Source organism: Malania oleifera, chromosome 2 (assembly GCF_029873635.1).
Source record: "Malania oleifera isolate guangnan ecotype guangnan chromosome 2, ASM2987363v1, whole genome shotgun sequence".
NCBI classification, from domain to species: domain Eukaryota; kingdom Viridiplantae; phylum Streptophyta; class Magnoliopsida; order Santalales; family Ximeniaceae; genus Malania; species Malania oleifera.
In genome coordinates, this window is record NC_080418.1 from 91,175,725 (window position 1) to 91,194,056 (window position 18,332).

Sequence of the window (18,332 nt, forward strand, 5' to 3'; positions counted from 1 at the left end):
GATTTTGCCAGGAAAACGAGGTTGAAAATGGTTCAAATGGAACCCTAAGTCTAAATGCCAAAAACCTGCACCTACTAAACGAAAATGAACTGATTCAGAGTGATGAGTACACTGTACACCGTACACTCTATAGTTACTGAATTTTGAAAGTGGGCTGGGCCGGGGGGCGCGGCTGCATGCTTGGTGTGCGTGGGCTGACTTGCTTCCTGGGTCCGGCTGGGTGGGTTGGGTGTTGTTGGGATTTATGGGTTAAATTGGTTATTGGGCTTTAAGTGGATTGACGAATATCCATCGGATAAACTTGAATCAGCCCGTTGATGTGGCGAATATAAAATGTAAAGCCATATTCGACTCATTTAACAAGAGGTTCAATTATAAGTCGGTTAAAGCGGGTCGGATTCAGTTCGGATTAACGGATTTGTATCTATTTTGCCAGGTCTATGAATATCCTTAGTAGCTTCTTTTATTTCTTGAAGACCATATTGAATCATAATATTTAAAATGTGAGCGCAATCTAACCCCCACAAACCAACTAGTTAGGACTTGTTGGTATCATTTTTTATTTTTTTATTTTCTATTTTCGTTTCTATACAGAAAGGAAACATATTATGACAACGCTTTTATAATGTTTCCAGCTTTCTATTTCTGTTGTCGGTTTTCATCTATTCTCAAAAAATTGAAAATGGTAACATATTGTTAGAATACTTTAATATGCATAATTAACAATTGTGAACTAAATCGTTCATTTTATACATAATTTTAATTAAAATAAAAATAAAATGACTATATGAATTTAAAATATGATTAAAAATATATCCATAAAATTTCTATAGTTTTGGAAAAAAATCGTTTAAAAAATATTTTTACTATTTTTCTATTTTCATGTGCAATAAGATTGTTCCTGTAGCACTTAAAAGTGATTTTGAAATATAATAATTAAGTAAAATAATTATAATAATTTATTTTTAACTATAATAATTTTTAGGTTTATTTTTTATTTTTTATTGTTTTTAAATCATATTTTTTATTTGTTATTTTATTCAAGGATAAATGGAATTTGTTTCAATCAAGGTTTTAATTTGTATTAATTTTATAAACATTAATAGTTTTTGTTTCTTATTTTTGTTTTCATAATTTTTGATAGTGATACCAAAAAGTAGCCCCCTTATTTCTTGAGAATGTGTCTTTTAGAATTCGAATACAACAATCATTGGCACTGGAATTATCCATTGAAATGGCGTAGATATACAAAAGATAGATATAGGAAGGAAAAATATATGTTGACTTATATGTTAAAATTATGTATCATTTTAAAAATAATAGAAAACTAATTTTTTATACATCAGTTTTGAAACTTAATTTATTCTCAACCTCAATTCAATCAAACACTTGTAAATAGCATTGGCTAATTCAATACCATGAGGAGGAGGTAGGTGAACAAAGTGGAGAACACGCATCAATGAAAATACTCAATCTTTTGTGGTTTTGAGCACCACAAATCAGTTGTCCAGCTAATTTTGTTTGACATTCCTCAATAATGGATTCAATTTCTTCTTCTCAGCCTCACACACTTTAAAACAATCATTTCTACAGGATGGATGTGAAATCTTTTGCCATTCGGGCATTCCACGCTTTTGCATCATGTCAAAGCATTCCTCCTACAAAATTGAAAAGGGATGCTCATGCATGAGTTTTCAATGAGATGCACCCTCTCTCATCTTTTCCATGTCAAAGTCAACATCATGTAAAGCACTAGCCCCTCCCATTTTCTCCTTATTGTGACTTGCGAGTTGATTTAGATGACATAAAATTAATTTTATTTTGTTTGCTTTAGAATAATTCTTTTCTTTAGACATGTCTTCAAGCATCTCCCCAAATGAGCTAATGCTTTCTTAGTACCGTTAGACAAGATCAATTTCTTTAAATTCTTGCCAAACTTCAGATATCTTTGCTGTCTTTCTACTTTAATCATCCTCCTCCTCATCAACATCTTGACTTGTATTTTCATTGGCAGCACCCTCACTGGCAATCTCATTATTTTCAATTTCGAACACACCTTGTGCCTCAATTTCTTTATCCAACACTGTATCAGTCTATTGTGAACAGTGTATACACAAACTGTCTAGCAGAAAAATATTGTTTTACTTTTCAGTTAGTCTAGAAAAACTAAGCTGAAAATTCAAATGCATCAATAGATTAATGTGATACGTTAAAGCTTGACTAGGCTTGAGAGAGAGAGAGAGAGGGATGCAGCCATGCAGGGGAAGCGCAGGCTGGGGAGCTGTGGGAACAAAATGAAAAAAATCCTACTCTGAGGCTCGATAGAGAGAGATACAGCTGTGCAGGGGAAGCGCAGATTGGGAAGCTGTGAGGAACAAAATGAAAGAAATCCTAATCTGCAAGGAGTAAATGACCAACTAGGCTCTGAAACTTTGATGTGAACCCTAAAACTTATTTCCTTTAGTTGAGCCTACTTAAAAGCTGTTTAACCTATTTCTTACACGAGTGCTATAGACATTCCATGACTTCTTCTTTATTTATATTTATTTTCGTACTTTTTCATAACATAAAGATTGTTGAGAGCCCTCTGGTGTGAAAACAAAAAGTTTGTGACACTGAAATGGACTCATTCCGCCATCCAGCCCAATAAATCCCAGATGTGTTGCATGCAGCCTATTACTCTGGCACAGCCCTCAATCAGAATCCATTGCTGTTAAAATCAATGACCTCACATGGAATCCATCTTCAAATTCAAGTCAAACTTAGAAAGAAAAAAAAAGAAAAAAGGAAAATGTATTCCTAAACACCCCACTGTCTATGGGAGAGGGGAACCAAATAGCAGTTCATGAAGGTGGGGGATTGCATATACCCCTCCATTTTCGGTTGATGATCTCTTTCCTATAAAATCAAGTTGAGGCTTCTTAATGCAAACAGGGCAATTCTCACCTAAACCACTAAGAATGCTCCTCCTACATTAATTCAAGAATTAGTCAGTGATGACCTTTTGAGGCACTCGGATCTAGATGTTAAGGTTGCTGTTGCTGCTTGCTTTAGTGAATTATGGTTATCACAACCACAGATATTCTTTATCCTGATGCCAAAGTGGAAGAGGTGTTTGAATTGATTGTGTTTACTTTAGAAGATTTTCGTGATGGACCTTGTCATTCATACTACAAGAGGATCTTAATTCTTGAAAATGTGGCCATACATAAGCCTTCTCTTGCTATGTTAGATCATGAATGTGATGCATTGGTCCTTGGTATGTTCCATTGTTGACTTGCATCCATTAGAGAATATTATTCCAGGCAAGCATTTTTTGGCCGTGAAGAAAATTGTAACTATTGTCTTAGAGGGAACTGATGCCATATTAGTACATTTCTGTGCACTCTTTTCTCAAATGTGAAACCTGACAACAAATACATTTTTCCTGTTGCTCAATGTTTAGTCAAGAGTATAATCAATGCAGGTCTTCCTAAGATGTGATGATATCTAGCCAATGTGTCTTTTGAAGATTTTTTAAATGAGCGAAAAAAGAATGAAGAGAAAAAATAAAAGGTCATGCGACAAAGATCCAGTTAAAATTGCAAAGCCTCAAGTGTTAGACTGAAGTTATTCATGAAGGTTCCATATGCAAAGTATATTGCTCCTGGCAACTATTTTAGCTTAACTTAGTCTTCAAAATTCACTCTTTTTTTTGCGAACTTTGTAAAGGGAAGCGGCTACTTCCTGGCTCATATGTCTTGACAAGCCTACGGAATTTTATTCTTCTGTATTCTAAAACTTGAGGTTGACTTTTCACCAACTAGATGACAATGATAGTGTAATGGATGAGGCCTGCAATGCAGACTTAACACGTTTGGAATTTTTGAAATTTTTGGGCAAGGTCTTGTAATTTTTCATTCTCTAGGATTTTTCTATTTCTATAGAATTTTCTTAGTAGTTTTTTTTCCGGGTCATGAGCTGGTAGATTATAGGGTTTTATTCATTAGGAAAGAAGTATCCTAGTAATTATTAATTTTGGTAATCTTTATTTTCTTGTTTCCCAAGTATATTGATTCCTTAAATTCCTGTCCTATGTAATGGATTAGGAGCTTTTGTTTGAAGTGAATTGAATATTTAGAATCATCTGTGATTCTCCTTTCTTTCTTTCCTTCTGCTGATTTCTCTCATGTTCAATTTTCCTTTTCCTGCATGGTGTTGTTGGAGCTATCAATGGTGAGGGAGGACTGCTTTCATGTAGGTGGCTTCTATAGATGGCTAAGGCCACTTTCGTAGGCTAAACATGTCTTAGTTAGACGAAAAAAGGGCTGGGGAAGCGTGTCATTGCGTCATTTCTCTAGAAGAGAAACAAGTCCCTTTATCTCTTTCCCCAGATGCCTACTTTTAGGGGTACCATTTCATTTTCTGAGATTTGCCGATGAAATTATGCATTTTCTGATGCACAGAAGCTTTCCTGAGGCAAAGAAGGGGGAACAATTTAAATTTGGTGGCCCAAGCACCAACAAATGCACTATTCTAGTATTAAATTATGGGGGCATGAAAAATGATATGACCAAATTCATCTAACTTTCATTTGCTTGGTGCTTGGGAGTATGTTTGTTGAAGAATACACTGCGAATTCTGCAGCTTGGTGGCAAGATCCTAATTTTTATGGAATGAGGATGTGGTGACCTCAATGTATTGGCAGGGACCAAACTCAGATTCTTCTGCCTTAGCTGCAATTCTACTTTATGCCATGGGAGGTGCAATTGGAGTGGCTATCATATGGAAGATGAAGTAAAGAAGACTACTTATTAAGTGTTTAAGCCCATGCGAGTTATTAGGTTTTGAGCAAGCTGCCTCCTGGTGTACTCCATTCATCTGAGGCTAGTCAAGTGGCAGTTCAATTTTAGAATAAGTGTTGTTTCTCAGGGTATGATCTTCATTTTTTTTTCATTGCCTATTAAGTCTGCAGTTGTGATTGAAAAAAAAGGTTTGAAAGGAGAACAAGCACTCCCAAATTAGTTGGTGTTATTTGGCCATAAATCTTTCAAACTAGAGTTGTGGACAAATTTGTTCATTGGTGAGTGATACTGGGAATTGCTAATGTGATATTTTGATGGCATCATTGTAAAGAAGGTGGGAGTGAAGGTCGAACCATGTCATGGACCATTTTTGGTTATCTTGATTAAAAATATGAAGTTGAAGGTTGATAAATCCTATGTACAATCACACCCACTATTGGGAGCCTCAAGCAGACGAAAGTGTCATATTTGGCCTCACAAGCTCTTCATATATTTCTAGGAAGGTTACAGGTTTGATATCACAATGCACAAATGCCAGATATGGCGGCTTGTATTCCTTCACCGCTGATGGGGGCTATTCTATCACTTGTGCGACACCCACAAGTGACAAGACACTGAATCAGAATCAGAATTCATTCAAAGAGGTTTTCCTTATGTTTCTTACTTGTGCTCCTAACTCACCAAATTTGAGTTCAAGTGTTGGGGAATTGATGTAGGACAAGAACATATATTTTGCTTGATACATGCAGTAACTTTTGGAAGCCTAAGTTGAGTACCATGAGTCCACCCCCAAGAATGAGCTATCTTGGTGACAAGAACTTGCTCATGGTTGTTTGGAAAATTAGTGATTACTTTATACTTATTTGTTATTTCTATTTAGGATTTAGTTTTATTTTGTTGGATTTGTTCCCCTAGTAACCCTCATTTTATTTTTCAAGCAGTTGTAATTCACTATTTTAGATATAGTTTGTATCTTTGAGTATTTTGTGATCCTATTGTGAGGGTAACTTCTCTCTTTCTTTTTGCTTCTTCCGAAAAAGAAACAAAAATCAATCCCCCCTTTCTTCTCTTCTCCTTGGTCTACTGGCGCAGCCTCAAGATCCTATTGAGGCTATGACCTATCCATCCTATATATTCCAGTTTTTCCAACAATGAGATCAAGTAGCTTTATGTCATTATTTCAGTTCTGTTAACTGAATTTCCATCTGCATTATTCAATCTGTACATTGATTGTTTTTAGTATGCACAATGAAGATGAAATAACTGGGTCTGAAGCAAAAAAAAAAAAAGAGGAGTTTAAACATCAGGAATGCCTTGAAATTCTTAAGCTCTCTTTCTATGGTTTCTTGAAGGCATTTGCTGTGAAATGAGTGTTTTATGCTCCGACCCAGAGATAGCTCTTAGAAACAAATGTTTACTCATGATCTCTTGATAGAGGGAAGGATCTTGAATTTCTACTGTTTGTTCTTACAAAATCATACTCTGCTCATATGTTTAGCTCTTTATCATATGAACTATCCTCCCTGTGCAGCTATGTGGAAAGTATATCAGCCTATAGGCAGGGCACACGAGGAAAGTATGTTTAGCTCCCTTTTCCTTAATACGTGTCTTAGACATTCAGGCAGGAACCACCTGGTTTTGGAATTGTTGCTCAGTTGGGCTACTTATAGGATGTGGAGGCTGCTCTGGATTCTGAACTTTGTTTCCATCGGGAGAGGTCTTTTGGGAAACAGAAAAATGGCTATTGAGACATAATGGGCATGATGCAGGGGAAAACAATAGCAGTAGAAAGCAATCTTATCTGCCACAGTTCATACTTGATTTGAAATAAATTTAATTGTTTTTAAAGCTCATAACAGGGCTTTGCATGAGACTGATGGAAACATTTCAGATAGTATTGAAATTGAGATTTGCATAAGGTTGTGCCTTGGGTTTAGCATCTGAGTTCTATGTTCTAGTGTGTGTTTGTTTGGGGCTGCATGCTTTTGGGTTCTGTTCTGAAGTTTTCTTGTTTTGGGTGGGCCTGCTGGTTGCTTAGTCCTGTATTTTAATTGTTTCTTGCTTGGAATTTTACTAGATTGGTTGTATGGTGGCCTGTTACTGAGTTCCAACCGGAGGGATGCTATGCATGTAAAGTATGTGCTGGAAATTGGCATGTTATAAGTATACATATCCATGTGTGTGCATGTGTAGATCTACTGCACTGCTCTTAGCAGTGTATTTTTTTACAGGTACTACCCGGATCTTTGCTCTTACACTACAATGTTATCCGCTTATGTCAATGCTGCTGACATGGATGGTGCTGAGAAATTCTTCAGACGACTGAAACAAGATGGATTTGAACCCAATGTTGTTACTTATGGTACATTGATAAAAGGGTATGCTAAGGCAAATTGTTTTGAGAAGATGATGGAGAAATATGAGGAAATGCGGGAATCTGATATTAAAGCGAATCAGACAATCTATACTATAATCATGGATGCGTATGGCAGGAGTGGAGATTTTGGCAGTGCTGTTATTTGGTATAAAGAAATGGTATCATCGGCGGTGCCTCCAGACCAAAAAGCAAAAAATGTCTTTGTGTCTTTGGCAAAAACAGCGGAAGAGCAGAAGGAAGCTAAAGAGCTTGTGGGGCTGCTACCCGATGACAAAATGATTGATGAGATTTCAAATGTCGATGACAACAGTGATGATGATGATGACAACAGTGATGATGATGACGACGAGGATGATACTGTTGAAAATGATAATGCTGTGCATAATGTACCTTTCGAAGACAAGCAGGATGATTTTACAGTTTATGATGGCGATTATCAACAAAATCAAAGTGACGTGCATTTTCCCGCATTATGTAATTTGTAAATTCAATATTTGTCATATTACGCTTGCCATAAAGCTTGAAAATTATATTTCAATGAGGTTAGAGCGCTGTTGAATCTTGTGAGTATTGAGGGATTATATATATGCAATTGTAATTTTTAGTGGTGTTTGTAGCAAACTCCATTTGCCTTCCCACGGAAGTAAGGAATCATCTTTTTTTGCAGCATCATTCCATTTGGGGTGAATGCAGCTGCGGCTTATTATATTTGAAGAAGGATTTGGCTGAACTTTGGCTCATTTAGTTGTAAATATATATTCTTTTCAAAAAAATTACAAAAAAATTAAAATTTTTTTTTTCAGTTTTGTAAATGTGTTTTTTATGAAAAATTGGGATATTTTTGTTTTGACAATATTCATTTGTCAAAATTTTCATTTTTCATTTTCAATTTTTAAATAAACACAAAAATGTCAGTTTGATTTTTAATTTTTAAAATTTGTATGAAAAAGTAAACAATTTTTTGGATCTTTAATTTCCCATATAATTTTTGAAATGTTGGAAAATATGGTGTGATTTTATAATTATTTAGAAATCTAGAAATGAAAAATAAAAATTGCTTTTTGCAATTAAACAAGTCTATTTTTTTTTTTTTTTAATCTTTATAATACCAATCTTACAAAATTGAAGAACAATTTGACATTTCTATAACTATTAATGATTATTATGGTCAGTTAGCACTATTAGTATGTCTTAGGGTTATGTTAGTATGACTCTATGAGTTAGTAAGGGTATTATGATTATTGGAATGTATTTGACATATATTGTGAATGGAAGAAGAGACCTATTATTAATGCAAGTCTTCTATTTTACCCAATTATTCGACATAATATTAGAATAAGTTTTGACCTAAATCATACCGGCAAACCTAACACCAAACTTGATAGCCCTATTCAAACATATCGTTATAGAAGGATCATCCAAACCTATTTGGTGGTTATAAACAATTCAATAAGGTGCTAGAAACTTCCCAGACAACATTGTCTTCTTTATAATTTTACTAACCCTTTTGTATTTCACAAAACCAACACCATAATCATCCATAGAAACCTGTGATTTGTAAAAGGGTAAAATTTTGTTGTTGGAGGGCCACTCATGTGCCCTCATGCACTGGCCAATTGTCGCAAGTTTGTCCCCACGACACATACGACCTTTTTTTTGGTTAGTTTTGCTTACGATTTCCTTAAGAATGCTTTAGATCCTTCTCAAGTGGTTGACCATGTTTTTTTTTTCTTTGGTTCAAAGACTCAGCCTTTTTCTATTAATAACTTGTGCCAAAATTTCGTTGGTTGTTCTTCAGTATTATTAATATGATCGATTGGTGCCTTCCGTAGGTGGCAATGTTTGTAGTCTTTTTTCTGGGAGTTGTCATAGCGCTATGTCCGATGATTGGTGACTCATTTGTGGTTGATTCGTTTGTGGTTGTTTTGCCAGCACGGGAGTCCATTTTTGGAGTTCCAAGAGAATTGGAGATTGTGCGCATTGGAATAGTGACACTAAATTCCAAAAATGAATAGTGTATTATTGTTGGATACGTGATTCATATTGAGTGGAACTAGAGCCGGCTCTTCCATTAGGCAGCTGAGGTGCTCGCTCAGGGCCCCAAAAATTTTGGGACCCCTAAATTTTTTTTTAATGTAATAATATATTCTTGGGACCCCAAATTTTTTTTTTTTAATTAAATAATGTTAACATTATTTATTTTGCTCTCTTCCCATACATTGACTTCCCAACTAACAAATAAATGAAATTATTTTTTAAAATATAAAATAAATGCAATTTAATTCTTTTTCTTTTTTCAAGTCTCATTGACTTCTCAACTAATAACTTTATTATATTTCTAATTATCTATTACTCTCATTTCTTTCTTTTAGCCTCTCTAAAAAAATCTTTCCATCTCTCACACTCTCTTACTCTCATCTTTCGGTCTCTCTATGATTTTTGCTCCGGCTCTTGTGTTCATCATCTTCGAACCTTCGATTTTTTGTAATTTTCATCAACCATAATTTTGAATATAAAACTTTAATTAGTGATTTTGCATCTCAAAAAGTTAGAAAAATTAATTTCAAATAAAAATAGAAATTAAACAAAATATTAAGGGTCTTTGATTAAATCATTCGCCTAGAGCCCTATATTGTGAAGAGCCGACCTTGAGGGGAACACATGTGCCGAGAAAGTATAGTGATGTAAAGAACAAGGAGACTAGTTGTAGGATCAAACCGTTGACGGTTTGGTCGATGGTATGAGTGACGGTTTGCTCTCGATATCAAACCATCAATGGTTTTAGTCTGTAGTAGGAACAAAGCGCTGATGATGCTAAATTCCCTACCTACGTCTCCTACGCATAAGAATCTGATTACTACTACGACATGGGGGAAAGAAACTCTGGAGTTGGAGGATATCTCGTGTGCCCTATTGAGTTTCCATCAAAGGAAGAAGGTCGAAAATGCTTAAGGTGACGGACTCGTGGTGAAGGGGAACCAGGATCGTGGGAGGAGCAAGTTTCGGGGTGGACCGAGTAACAATAGGGCTTGGTCCAATTCTAGGGAGTGGAAGGGCGTGCGGTGTTTTAAGTGCGGGAAAAAGGGGCACATAAAATTCGATTGTCTGGAGAGGAATAAAGGGAATAATGAAAATAAAGAAGGTTTATCAAACACGACGAATGTAGTGGAAGAATGAGACTCTGGGAGTGGTGATGATGACGTGCTCTCAATTTCATCTGGGTCAGACGAGTTCACGAATTCTTGGATCTTGACTCGGTATGCTCTTATCAAATGATGCCTAACAAAGACTGGTTCACCACCTACAAATTGGTGAGTTCTAGTTTCGTTTTGATGGGAAACGATGCTGCCTGCAAAGTTGTCGAGATGAGGAATATCAGAATCAAGATGTATGTTGGTGTAGTGAGGACTTTATGTGATGTTCCGCACATACCAGAGTTGAGGAAGAATCTGATTTCGTTAGGCACCTTATACTGTAACGAGTTTAGTTACAAGTACGTGGGGTAATGAAGGTGAGCAAAAGTATTATGACCATGATGAAGGGGAAGAGAGTACTAGAGAATACACTACTGGGTACTATGGTTGTAGGTGGAGCTGTAGTCGCAACGTCTGAGTCCGACAGTACCGTTTTGTGGCATATGTGGTTAAGGCATATGAGTGAGCATTGAATGAAGGAACTTCACAATGGAAATATTTTGGAAGGGGTCATATCATGTAGGCTGAATTTCTGCAAGTACTATGTGCTTGGGAAGCAGAATAGGGTTCAGTTCATGAAAGCCACGCACAAGACGGAGGGAATACTTGACTACATTCATTCGGATGTTTGGGCACCAGTGAGAGTGGCATCACGAGGGGGACGTGTACTTCGTGAGTTTCATCGATGATTACTTACGAAAGGTTTGGGTGTACTTCACACGACACAAGTCAGAGAAGTTTTCCAAGTTTAAATTGTGGAAAGCTAAGGTGGAAAACCAGATCGGGAGAAAGATTCCTTAGGACAAACGATAGAACTGAGTACACGTGTAGTGACTCAAACCTATACATAATTTTATACAATGAAAGACCTCAAATTCATTTATACCAGAGTACTAAAAATCCTTAATTGCAATAATATCTCCAATATCAAATTTAATCACATCCTTAGAAATTCTAAAATATGCAAAAATAACAAATTTTATATTTGATCCAAACCGCTCTTTCTAATCCCACCCATGCTTCCACTACGCTACTTTGATTTCGGTTATGCTCCTTAAGGTATCTGAAATATAAGATAATAATGGGGTGAGACACCTCTCAGTAAGTAAGGACTAGATTATTATTAGTGTGTGACTGACATGAGCTTTATAGTATAAAAATACATTTAATAAATTTTACCTTAATAAAACTGCATTTGAATAATTGTAAATCAATTATAAAAAATAAAAACATACTTTCCTTCAAAATATGATTTAGGCCTAATAAATGGCCCTGATCACATAAATATATAAATATATGTACTTTTCTCCAAAACATCATTTAAACCTATCAAATAAACATAATCACATAAATATTCAAATATGTATAAAAGAACACCTTTTGGCTTATGCACGTCATGTTTAACCCTCATGATCGGGTTGTGTGGTCCGAAGACTGAACTTATCATTGGTTGGCCTACCAAAGCTAAGTCAAAAGCTTATGTCTGTAAGGTCAGTTTGCCTACCACATCCTAGTCTGAAAATAGGTAGGTACAACCTTACTCAGGCCAAACTGACTATCCACCGCCAGCACTTCAACAATAGTGTGGCTACACTAATATTCCTCTATAGCTATGACACCGAGCATCCACTACATCTGACCCATCAGGGTTCTCAAAACATATAATTGCAATTTATGCAATAAAACAGTATCATAATTCCATCATTTTCTCAACAAACAGGTTGTAATAAAATTACCTCAATATTTGCCATAAATCATGTAATAAATATAATACCATAAAATTCCAAATTTGCTCAATTACGCAATAAAATAACTCATGCCACACAATTTATATAATAATTAAAACTCCATAGCTTGCTTGTGAAATTTCTCTCTCTCTCTCTCTCTCTCTCTCTCTCTCTCTCTCTCTCTCTCTATATATATATATATATATATATATATATAGTTGGTAGATTTAGATTAAAAAAAACTATATTTTGAAAAACCCTAAATGTGATCAGCTCCCCGTAGTATAATTTAACTCAAATATATTTAAATCAAAGCTGACATAATATCCCCATAATTATATATTCTAATTTAATTAGTTAAATTTTAAAATAAAAACTGACATAATATCCCCATAATCATATACCCAAATTTAATCGACTAAATTTTAAAATAAAAACTGAAATAATATCCCCATAATCATATACTCAAATTTATTTGATTAGATTTTTAAAATAAGAACCTGACATAATCTAATCCACTTACCCTAACCCTGAAGTGGTGCCTAAGATGTGCGGATAATGAAATCTCTCTGGTTAAATCCTTGGAGAGCGAAGCTGGGACCCGGGAATGATGTTCGTTTTTCAAGTTGGCCAAAAAATGCAAGAAAAATTAAGAGAAGAAAGAGAAAGTGAAGAGAGAGATTGATGAGAGAGAGAGAAAGAGAGAGAATTCGGCTAAAAGGGGGGGACTTCTCCAGGAAGTCTCTCCTTTATGTATATATATTATATTAAATTATTATATTATATTATATTATTATATCATATTATATTAATATATTATTATATTATATTATTTAATTAATAATAATTAATTAATTAATTATTTTTTTGCACTTACATGCATATTATTTTTGGGGTTGTTACAACATGAATTCGAGCTTTAGAGAGGTTTGCAAGCAGCATGGCATAAGGAGACATTTTACAATACACTGGACACTACAAAAAAATGGTGTGACAAGAAGGATGAACCAAACCCTAGCTGAATGGGCTCGGTGTCTCAGGTTGAATGCTGGACTTGCTATGAATTTTTGGGCCTAGGTGGTGAGTATGACTTGTTTCTTGGTTAACAGATCACCAAGGGCATCACAAGATGGGAAAGTTGCTGAGGAGGTGTGGATAGGTAATGAGGTAGACTACTCTAGATTGAGAGTATTTGGGTGTCTGGCCTATGCACACGTTCTTGGTGAGGAGAGATCAGAACTTGAGGCAAAGTCTAGACGTGCATCTTTTTGGGATATTAGAAAGGAGTGAAAGGGTTCAAGTTGTGGGATCTGGTGGAAAATAAGGTGGTGATAAGTAGGGACGTGGTTTTCCATGAGAAAACCATGTTGTGGCATTCTAAGGAAGAAGAAGAGAAACAAGTGCCAGAAAAATGTAGTAGGTATTTCAAGCATGTTGTGCAGGTGAAGTTCAGGACTCAGAGCAGAAATGCAGGGAGTTCTAGCTCGAGAGATCAGCAGGTGGTGTAGGTGGAGTCAGAAACTCAAGGTGGAGATAATGATGTTTAGAACACAGGGAGTTATAGCTTGGATGGCTAGCAGCCATGTTGCAGTATAGCTGTAGACAGAGCTAGACACATCGTTAGGCCACCCCCCAGGTACAATTTTGACGATCTGGTATCTTATGCATTCATCACCAGCAGCAGGGATCCTACTGCTTTTCAGGAGGTCGTGCACAACTAGGAGAAAGGTAGTTGGATGGGCGCTATGGTGGAGGAGATGAAATCACTGCATAAGAACCAGAAATGAGACTTGGTGGAGCTTCCAACTAGGAAGAAGGTGATTGGATGCAAGTGGGTGTAAAAGAAGAAAGAAGGAGTTTCAGAAAAAGAAAGAGAGAAGTTCAAGGATCACTTGGTAGCAAAGGGATACTCGCAGAGGAAAGCAGTTGATTGTGATGAAATCTTCTCCCCTGTGGTTAGACACACTTCCATCAAGGTAGTGTTGGGACTTGAGGCGCATATGACATGCATCTAGAGCAGATAGACGTAAAGATGGCGTTTCTCCATGGTGATTTAGAGGAGTTGATTTACATCACACAACCAGAAGGCACTTGGTTTGTCAACTGAAGAAGTCACTTTACAGGTTGAAGCAGTCTCTGAGGTAGTGGTACAAACGATTTGATGCCTATATGATCCGTATCGGCTGCAAAAGGTGTGAGTACAATTACTGCGTCTATTTGAGGAGTCTTGAGGACGGTTCTCTCATATTTTTGTTGCTTTATGTCGACAACGTGTTGATTGTTGTACAAGACATGATTGAGGTGAATCAGTTGAAGACTATGTTTGGTAAAGAGTTTGACATGAAAGACTTGGGTGTAGCCAAGAGGATTCTTGGCATGGAGATTTGCAAGGATAGAGTTGCAGGGAGATTGTGATTATCTTAGGGCAGATATATGGAGAAGGTGTTGGAGAGGTTTAGCATGAATAATTCTAAATTGGTGAGTATGTCGTTAACAAGTCATTTTAGGTTGTCTACCGCCCAGTGCCCAAAGATAGACAATGAGGTTCGTGATATGTCGAAAGTCCTCAATGCCATTGCAGTGGGGTTTTTGATGTATGTCATGGTGTGTACAAGGCTGAACCTGGCACATGCTGTCAGCATGGTGAGCAAGTTCTTTTCGAATCTTGGTCAACAACATTGGAATGCAGTCAAGTGGATTCTTATATACTTGAGGGGTACAACCGGATATGACATTATGTTCAGTAAATAATAGAGTGATCCATTAGTGGTAGAGTATGTGGATGCTGACTATGTAGGAGACTTGGATAATAAGAGGTCTACCACAAGGTATGTAATCACCCTTGTGGGAGGACCTATTTATTGGAGGTCTATGGTGCAGTCACTTGTTGCCTTATCTACTACTGAGTCGGAGTACATGGCAGTAGCTGAGGCTGCCAAGGAAGCGTTGTGGCTCACAGGATTGGTCATGGAGCTGGGTGTGTAGCAAGGTGGAGTTCGGCTACAGTGTGATAGTCAGAGTGCCATCTATTTGGCGAAAAACCAGGTGTATCATGCGAGGACAAAACACATTGATGTGCAGTTTCATAGGATCAGGGAACTGGTTGATTCAGGTGAACTTCTGATTGAGAAGGTTCACACGTCTGAGAATGCAGCTGATATAATGACCAAGCCTATCACAACTGACAAGTTCAAGCATTGCTTGGACTTGATCAACCTCTCCAGGTGCTAGACAGGAGGAGGTCCCAATCTACAGTCCCAGGAGGAGCAGCGGGTTATGCTTTCATATTTCTCCTAAGTGGTGAATATTCGCCAAGGTGGATATTGTTGGAGATGTGGCTCATATTGAGTGGAATGCATGTGCTGGGAAAGTATAATGATGCAAAGAATAAGGAGGCTAGTTATAAAATCAAACCGTCGATGGTTTGCCTAAAACCGTCGACGATTTCGTTCGGCGCAGGTTACTGATTTTTGAATTTGGTGATCAGTAGATTGAGGGATTCAGAGGTTTTTCCTCCGGGATTTGCTGCAGAAGTGTTTTACATGTATTCTAAGACTTTTGTGCGCATAGGGTAAGAATATAAACCATATTTTGTAATCTTTGATGTAAGCTTTACGATATGATAGTGAAAATTAGTCGTTTACTCCCGTGGACGTAGGCACATTGCTGAACCATGTAATTTCTTGTGTCTTTGATTTTATTGCTTTCCATTATTCTCATTGTGATGGCTTGTTCCGTATATTCATAGTTGAGTGCTTGCATTACTTCATCCGGATTCGAGTTGTGTGTGTTTTCGCTGTGCATTCGAATAAAAAAATAATCATAAAGAAAGAGTATTAAAGGGTTTTACAATATCAAGCATCCTAGTGAGCGTCTCATCACATTCCATATTTAGCTCAGGAGGGTAATCCTATACTCTATATAATGTCATCCAGTATCTTTTACACTAATCCTTGGATTATTGACTTTGTTGCCGCAAACTAGTTCCTACCTTAAGTTTTGTGTCTAATCTTGAGTTCGAGCCTTTTCATCATCATGTTCCCTTTGCTTCCTGAGTTAGCAAATAGACTGTTAGTCATTTCACGCTAGTCCATTCCAATGTTTGGAGGCCTACTCATGTTTTGTCAAATTAGGGTATAATTAATGGGATAAGAACAATAAATTCTACTCTCTCTCTCTCTCTCTCTCTCTCTCCCCTATTTTGTACATTACTAAGTCCACTTTCGATCTCATGTCAATTAGTAAGCTTACAAAGTCACTAAATTGTTTGTAGTCTTCTTTCCTAATTTTGTGGTTATTTAGGATTTGAAGACAAGGAAGCCAATTAGCATAGGACGTAAGACTTGTGGACTTTACTACTTTGAGTTGCTCTCTCCTTCCATTGCCCGTGCAACACTACTACAACACTTTAAACCCATTGTCTTTTGTCTATGGAAAAGTTAAAAAAATTAGTTCCTACCTTAAGTTTTGTGTCTAATTTTGAGTGTGAGCCTTGTCATCATTGTGTTTCCTTTGCTTATTGAGTTAACAAATAGACCGTAAGTCATTTCATGCTAGTCCATTCCAATGTTTGGAGTCCTACTCATGTCATGTCGAATTGGGGTTTTTGATACTTTGTTATATTTATGATGACTATTCTAAGATGAATGGGTTGTATCTAATAAAAGATCGTTCTGAGTTGTTTAATATCTTTTGTGCCTTCTATTTTCAAATAAAGAGCCAATTTGATACGTTAGTTAGAGTATTATGATATTTTGTAGTGATAATTCTAAGGAGTACTTCAATACCCAATTCACTACCTATATGACTAATTTTGTTATAATCCTTTTTTCATCTTGTGCCCACAACTTAGAACAAAATAGAGACTTAGAGCGAAAAAACAGATATATTCTCGAAGTCACTTCTACGATATTGTCTCAAATGAATGTCCTCAAAGTATATTTTTTGGAGTGTTACTATGCTCACTGCTTGTCCTCCCATCAATAAAATCCCATCCTCTGGTGGTAAAATCTCATATTTAGTTATCTTCCCTAAGGCTCCTTTGGTCTCCCTTCCTCATATATTAGACTATAGTATTTGAGTTTGATCTTCGACAGTGCATAGTAGATCACTTTGTATTTTATTGTCATATTCTATGTGGTAGGATTTTGCTTATTGTGTATGTGGATGATATTGTGATTAGTGGAGATGATGATCAAGACATCTAGGATTTAAAGTTTTTCCTATAGACTAAATTTTAGACCAAAGACTTGGGATCATTGAAGTACTTCTTGGGTCTATAAGTATCGAGGTCTCCTATGGAAATTGTCTTGTCGCAAAAAAGTATGTTCTTGATCTTTTAGATGATATTGACTATTGGAATCCAAACCTGTTGATACTTCCATGGATTCTAATTGTAAGTTAGTGCCAAGTATGGGTGATTTTTTTACCTAATCTAGGATGGTATCAGAGATTTGTTGGAAAGTTGGTTATCTTATAGTTACTAAACTGGACATATTTTTCATAATAAGTGTTGTCAGTCAATTTCTTGATTCTCTCAGAACAAGTCACTGGTATGCAGTAATTCACATCTTGAAATATCTCAAGTTGCACCTAGGAGAGGTCTCTTATACCATGATCGAGATCAAACTTATATTCAGGGATATACATATGTAGATAGGGCCAAGTCACCTTTCAACAGAATATCCATAGTCAGGTATTGTATCTTTGTTGGTGGTAATTTAGTTTCATAGAAGAGTAAACAAATTATGGCAGCTACTTCAGGTGTTGAATTAGAGTATAGAGATATATCCCACACTACATGTGAGCTTGTTTGATTAAAGAACATGTTGGATACCTATGGAGTTAATGTGTGATAATCAAACTATTATTCATATTGCTTCCAGCCCGATCTTTGATGAGTAGAAATAACACATGGCAGTTGATAGCCACTTTATTCAAGAGAAACTTGTGCAGAAGCTCATTACAACCACTCATATGAGTCTGATTTGCAACTTACTGATTTATTCACTAAAGCCTTGGGAGGTGCTTGTGTTAAAAACTCTTTTGTATCAAGTTAGGAGCATATGATATATATGCTCCAACTTAAGGGGCCGTGTTAATGGCTATTTTAGTCATTTAACATTATTAGTATGTGTTATGTGTTAAGAGTTATGTTAGTGTGAGTTAGTAAAGGTATTATGACCATCATATGTAGTTGACATATATTGTAAATAAAGGGAGAAACTGATTATTGAGGTAAGATATAGAA

The 18,332-nt window shown here is 36.3% G+C and overlaps 1 protein-coding gene across 1 annotated transcript in view; it reads left to right on the forward strand.

The window, feature by feature from the left end:
• The window catches only part of LOC131148774 (pentatricopeptide repeat-containing protein At3g59040-like), a 65,048-nt gene extending 57,266 nt beyond the window's left edge, over positions 1–7,782 (forward strand). Inside the window, exon 7 of the mRNA XM_058098689.1 lies at positions 7,016–7,782. Within this exon, the coding sequence (XP_057954672.1) occupies positions 7,016–7,646 (631 nt within the window). The 3' untranslated portion in view covers positions 7,647–7,782. The remainder of the gene's footprint in view (positions 1–7,015) is intronic.
• The last annotated feature ends 10,550 nt before the right edge of the window (positions 7,783–18,332 follow it).